Source organism: Lactuca sativa, chromosome 5 (genome assembly GCF_002870075.4).
Source record: "Lactuca sativa cultivar Salinas chromosome 5, Lsat_Salinas_v11, whole genome shotgun sequence".
NCBI classification, from domain to species: Eukaryota; Viridiplantae; Streptophyta; class Magnoliopsida; order Asterales; family Asteraceae; genus Lactuca; species Lactuca sativa.
Window position 1 is genome coordinate 82,075,990 of NC_056627.2, and position 7,047 is coordinate 82,083,036.

The 7,047-nt window shown below is 38.9% G+C and overlaps 1 protein-coding gene across 1 annotated transcript; it reads right to left on the reverse strand.

The window, feature by feature from the left end:
* Positions 1–322: 322 nt before the first annotated feature.
* Positions 323–1,240, reverse strand: LOC111886689 (uncharacterized mitochondrial protein AtMg00810-like). The gene has a single exon (XM_023882932.1). The coding sequence runs from the start codon at positions 1,238–1,240 to the stop codon at positions 323–325; it is 918 nt and encodes a 305-aa protein (XP_023738700.1).
* Positions 1,241–7,047: the final 5,807 nt, after the last annotated feature.

Sequence of the window (7,047 nt, forward strand, 5' to 3'; positions counted from 1 at the left end):
TTCCCACTTTTCTTCTTATTCAATTTCAGATAATGAAAACAAAGACTTACAAAGCTTTAAATAATAAACAATAGACAGAAACTGCTAAGCTAAAACTGAAAGACGTGACCTCCTAAATAGGTGGCAACTACTCCACTTATTCCATTAGACACGGTCAACACAAGGACTAAATCAGAATTACATTTCCCACATACTTCCACTTAATTCTGAGCTTTGTCCTTAAGCCTTGTAACTCCCAACAGGTCTCTCATCTTCAAGAACTTGAGTCTAGGCAAAGCTTTTGTCAAGGGGTCTGCTCTTTGTTCCTCACCACTGATGTGTTTCACCTCAATTTGCTTCCTTTCAATACAACCTCGTATGAAATGGAACTTGGTGTCAATGTGCTTACTCCTCCCATGGAAACAGGGTTCTGCATAAGGGCTATGGCTGACTTGTTGTCTACATACATCCTGACACTTTCTTCCTTCCAACCAATCAATTCTTTGAGGAGACTCCTTAGCCACAGTGTTTGGCATGCTGTTGCAGTTGCTGCCATAAACTCTGCTTCACAGGAAGATAGGGCCACAGTGTGTTGTTTATGGGACGACCATGTGATTGGATTACCTAACAGATAAAAAATCATTCCTGTTGTACCTTTTCTTCCATCGATATCCATTCCATGGCTACTATCACTGAATCCAATAAGCCTTTTATCACCACCTTTCTTGTACATTAGACCAAAGTTGGTTGTCCCCTTTATGTACCTTAAGATGTGTTTGACTACTTTGAGGTGGCTCTGCTTTGGTGATTCCACGTATCTACACACTACTCCTACTAAGTAGCTCAAGTCAGGTCTTGAGTGGATGAGATAGCGAAGACTTCCAATGAGGCGTCCATACTCGGTAGCATTGACTGGTACTCCATCTTCATCTTTTGTCAAACCCAGTCGAGGTTCCATAGGATATTCAGATGGGTTGCACTCTCCCATGCCTGCTATTTGCAAAATCTTCTCAGCATACCCTGCTTGACCAATTGTAATGCCATCCTTGTCTTGGTAAACCTCTATCCCCAGGTAGTAGGATAAGGTTCCCAAGTCACTCATATCAAAAGACTTCAACATCCTTCTCTTAAATTCAGCAACTAGTTCTTCACTTGAACCTGTCACAATTAGGTCGTCCACATAGACCACGGCAATCAAAGACCTGTTTGACTTTTGGAGTTTATACACAGCATATTCCTGTGGACATCTATGGAATCCCATTTCTTTCAATGTTTTATCAAGCCTATCATTCCACGCCCTTGGAGCCTAACGTAGGCCATAGAGAGCCTTGTTCAACCTGTACACCATGTTCTCCTTTCCTGGGATAACAAAACCGGTTGGTTGTGTGACATACACTTCTTCTTGCAGAATCCCATTTAAGAAGGCTGATTTTACATCCAAATGATAAACCTTCCATCCTTCACTTGCAGCCAAAGCCAACAATGTCCGGATTGTTTCCAAACGTGCCACTGGAGCGAAGGCTTCATCGAAATCGACACCCTTTTGCTGTACATATCCCTTTGCCATGATTCTTTCCTTGTATTTGGTTACTTTTCCTTCAGCATCTTTCTTCAATTTAAAGACCCACTTCAAACCTATTGCTTTTTGACCTTTAGGAAGGTGAGTCAACTTCCAAGTATCATTCTTTTCAATAGATTCCAACTCCTGTTTCATTGCTTTTATCCATTCTTCTTCACTCGAGGCTTCTTCATAGGTAGTGGGTTCTTCTCCAGCATACATTAAAACTTCTGAATCTTCTTGTAGGGCTTGTGTTTCCTCGTATATATCAGTCAAGGACCGAAAACCATGGACTGGTGTGTCATCGTATGTTTCTCTGTCTACACTAGGAACTTCATCTGAGGGTGGAGATAAGGTGCCCGCAAATGAATTTGGTGATTCACCCCTTTCGTTGCTAGCTTGTGATTGACCAGGAGATGTCGGTTGTGAGTGGCTTTCGCTGGATTGTGAATTAGGGCTTGCCATCTCCCCTTGTATTGGATCGTTCCCCACCACACATTCTTGGGTCATACCTTCACTAGGAAATCTGACCCAATCATTTAAAATTGGGCCTTCAGATTGTGGCTTAGCCCAATCCCCTTTCTTTTTCTCTTCGAATATAACATCACGGGATACCCAAATTCTCTTCCGATTAGGGCAGTACAAGCGATAGCCTTTTGTTCCCTCCTCGTTTCCTAGATAGATCATCTTCTCACTTCTATCACTCAACTTTGTAAGCTGATTCGATGGCACTCTTACATGAGCAACACATCCAAACCAATCTATAGTGTTCGAGTGTTTGTTTCTTCCCTTGCATAGCTTCATATGGGGTCATATTCTTGACTCCTTTTGTTGGCACTCTGTTAAGTATCTGAACCGCGTGGCGAACGGCTTCCCTCCAAAGTATTTTTAGGACATCCATTGCTTTCAATAAGGACCTGGTGGCTTCAAGAATTGTTCGATTCCGACGCTCTACTACCCCGTTCTGTTGTGGGTATTAGGGCGTTGTCAATTGTCTTTTAATTCCCTCTTGGTTGCAATAATCAGTGAATTCTTTAGACGTGAATTCACCTCCTCGGTCTGTGTGCAACATTTTTAGTTTGAACTTCCCTTCAGCTTCTACACGAGTCTTGAACTTCTTGAACGCAGCAAATGCTTCACTTTTTGTTCTGATCATCATCACCCACATATATCTGCTACAATCATCTACTATGAGGATGAAATATTGATTACCTCCTATAGTTTGGGGTGTTATTGGGCCACAGAGGTCTGCGTGTACCAATTCTAGAGGATTCATTGCTTGCCATTGAGTTTCTTTTGGGAACGGTTGTCGTGTTTGTTTTGCGACTAGACATCCTTCACAAACTTGTGTGGGATGGTTGATTCTCGGCACTTCAATCACCAGCTCTTTCTCTACCATGGACTCAAGCAAGGGAAAATTTATATGCCCCAGCCTTGCATGCCAAAGCCAAGCAACATCATCCAAAATTGCACTGAGACATATTGGTTGTGACGTATGGAGCACGATCTTGTACAACCGGTTTCTTGAGTGCTGTACCTTCATGATCAGCCGATTTCTAGCATCATGAACTCTCAAAAATTCTTGGATCATCTCAATTCTGTACCCCACTTCTGTCATTTGACCAAGACTAAGTATATTACTCTTCAAGGTAGGGATGTAATATACTTCGGATATTATCTGCTGCTCCCCATTTTTACACTCCAACAGAATTGTTCCTCTTCCTTTGATTTGTACTTTGGATCCGTCTCCAAATCTCACTTGCCCTCTTATTCTTTCATCAAGTTCTGCAAAGTATTATCGCACCCCTGTCATGTGGTTACTGGCCCCATTGTCTAAGTACCATGTGTCCTTCTCATTCCCTTTCGTTGCTGGGAATACTTTGTCTTCATTGAGCAACACCCATTCATCTGTATCTTCACCCCCATACAATTAACAATAGCGCATGTTCTTCATCCTGTACCTATGTGAGACTAACATCAGCTTCTTTTCTCTTGGGATTTGGGCACTCCGATGCAAAGTGTCCAAACAAGTCACAATTAAAACATTTTATGTGACTTTTGTCTCTTCCCTTTCCTCGACCATTACTTGTATCTCGGAATGATTATTGATTGACTCGACCGCCTCTACCTCTTGAGCCTCTTCCTCGATAACCTCCTCGACCTCCCCTTTCATTAGAAGATCCACGACCTCTTCCTGCTGCACTAGCAGAGCCCTTTTGTGATTTTTGACCCATTTGCCCTTCAGATCGAGTCGGCAACAAACCCGCTTCAGCATTCGAGTTTTCACCCCGAACTCGTAGTCGATCTTCATAGGCCTTGAGTCTACCAATAGCTTCTTCAAATGGCATTGTATCCAAGTCTGAATACTATTCTATCAAAGCCACAAGCTGTAGAAATTTTTCTTGGACAGAATCAAGCAACTTTCTCACCAAAGTGCTGTCTTCCATTGTTGCACCAAGACTGATGTATTTTGAGTTAATACCACTCAACTTTCCTGCGAATTCATCTATGGTCTCTCCTTCTTTCATCCTCAGTGCATCAAACTCACTCTTGAGTGGGTGTAACCTCGCCTTTTACACTCTATCTGCCCCCAGGTAACGGATTTTCAACGATTCCCACACCTCTTTTGCGGTTTTCTTCTTTGCTACCTGCATGAGAATGTCCTCCGGTATTGCTTGGAAGATGTAGGCTCGTGCCATCTTGTTCTTCTTCTCGTCAACAGTCACCCCAAATGTTGGTTCTATAGATTCCCAAACACCTTGAGCATCCATGATACCCTCCATCTTGATTACCCACGTTGTATAGTTTGTTGATGTCAACAATGGACATTGGAACGACACCCCACCGTTATCTTTTGGTACCTGTTGACTGGAACCTGTCATGTTATCGTACCTTATGTATTTGGTCATAAACTGGAAAGCTCTAATACCAAGTGTTGGTGCAGGCCCCTGTTACTGATCAAAAGAGTATGCCCAAATAAAGCAAACAACAAAGTTGCAGGGAAAGATTCCCACTTTTCTTCTTATTCAATTTCGGATAATGAAAACAAAGACTTACAAAGCTTTAAATACTAAACAACAGACAGAAACTGCTAAGCTAAAACTGAAAGACGTGACCTCCTAAATAGGTGGCAACTACTCCACTTATTCCATTAGACACGGTCAACACAAGGACTAAATCAGAATTACATTTCCCACACAGGTAAACTTGCATAAATCTAATCAATTTTTGTTTGTAAATCATATGGTTGTATTGTTATTTCTTTTAGGAGTGTTCATGGTTTGGTTTGAAACCGTAAAACCTGTCAAATCGGACATCGATTTGGTTTCATGGTTTGTATTTCTATTTACGGTTTGGCTCTTGGTTTCAAACTTTCGAAACCGTTATGAGCGGTTTGGCTTGCGGTTTCAAAAGTTTTAAACCGTATAAAACCGGACTGGACTCTGTGTGTGTGTGTGTGTATATATATATATATATATATATATATATATATATATATATATATATGTATGTGTGTGTGTGTAATTTTTCTTATATGTTTCTGTATATAGATTTATTATATATAAAAATAATAAAATTCAAAAACCCACGTATCTTATGATTCATGACTTGAGAATAAGAGCAATTAAGGGATGTGTTATATTTAATGTTAAAAATATGGTATATACATGGAAGTGTGTTAGTTTGTATGAAAAAACAAACTAAGAATGTGTCTGTATGCAAAGAGATATATAGAAGGCGTCTTTTGCTTTCATTTACCATCTCACGTGAGTCGTAAGACGGAATCAAATAGCATAACCTCCACTATATAAAAAGCAGGCATCTTTGGGATTTAATCAACAGTAGCCTTCGACAGGTTTCTTGTGTACTAAAAGGAAGTTTATTGCTCAAAAAAGCCAACCACTTTTTTAAAATTGTACCAAGGAGAGTAAAATAATATCTTTTTAAAATCCGGTTATAGTGGTTTTTCAGAACCGTTTTATTTTTCCTGATTTTGACAAAATCAACGAGTTTTGATATTGTCTGAGTTGCACTTAGTCGTTCCGAGTTTGACTTAGTTATCGACGCATATTAAAGTTTCCAAACCGTGAAACCAAACCGTTAGTAACGGTTCGGTTTTATTTTTCATGGTTCGGTTTTATTTTTCATGGTTCGGCTTTGGTTTTTGATTGTCAAAAACCTTTACTGATGGTTTGGCTACGGTTTGACCTAAAAACCAAAAAAATCGGACCATGAACACCCCTAATTTCTTTCAGGAGGGGATTGAAATTGCTAAATTGTTTTTAAATGAAGGGGAGACTGTAATATATACTGCTGGAAGAGAAAGTTAGAATGTAAAAAGTATAGTAGCTAAAACAGTGGCTCTTATTAAAGCTCCTGTCATTGTAAGTTTTACCTTCTTTAATAACATTATTTATCAATTTGGATCTATGGGTAACTAATTCTTGGTTTATGTTCTTTTATGGTTGGTTTTGGTGAACAAAACTACTGTTAGTGCAAGTGAAATAGTGAGCACTAATATTACCATATTATGTGTTCAATTTTTTTTTTCATTAAAGTAGTGATAAGAGTCTAATCGGTGATAGTTTGAATAGGTAGCTACTGCACTACATGACAACTATAGAGGCATTCTTGTTGGTGAAAAGACCTATGGAAAGGTCTGTATAACATTGTTATCAATTAAAAAAATGAAATGTTATTGTGGGTTTTTTTATTCATTAGTTAATCTAGATAACTTTCTTGATTATTACTATAGGGTTTGATTCAGTCTGTATTTGAACTTCATGATGGAAGGGGGTGGTGGTGATTGTTGGGAACTATGTCACACCAAATCATTTGGACATAAATGGAAATGGAATTCATCCTGATTATAAACAGGCAAATATCACCATTCCTGAAAATCGACTTGGTTTGGCTAAAGCCATGGGATTGGTATGTATGGAATTACCAAATTACCCCTATGAAGTAAATTAAGTCCATGTCAATTCTTTTCAGGTTGCAGCATCCCACTTGGATATTGGGTTAGACAAACTTAAAGACATTCTTGACAACATTGGAAAAAGTGTTCTCCAGAGGTATATATTTATATTATATAATTTTTATTTATTGTTTATGCTTATTTTATGTTTAGTCTTCTTGAGAACAAAAGAGTGTTTGAAATGCTGATTATATCCTTCTTCTCAGATAAAACTAAGATTTAAGATTCTGAAGAGTGTTTGAAATGCTGATTATATCCTTCTTCTCAGATAAAACTAAGATTTAAGATTCTGATGACATTCATGTTGCATTAGCTCTCATGTATGGATATGCTGCAAGATATGCTCCTTCAACTGTAATTGAAGCCAGAAGATGGAAGAAGTCGTGCAGAGCAACTATTACAAATCTTGAAACAACTTGATCACATTGTTTCTACACAAGTAACAAAGATCCATATTTTCGAAATAGTTTGTGTTTAATGTTTGTTGTTATTTGCATTAGGAAGATTGATTTTTCTACTTTGACTCATGTTA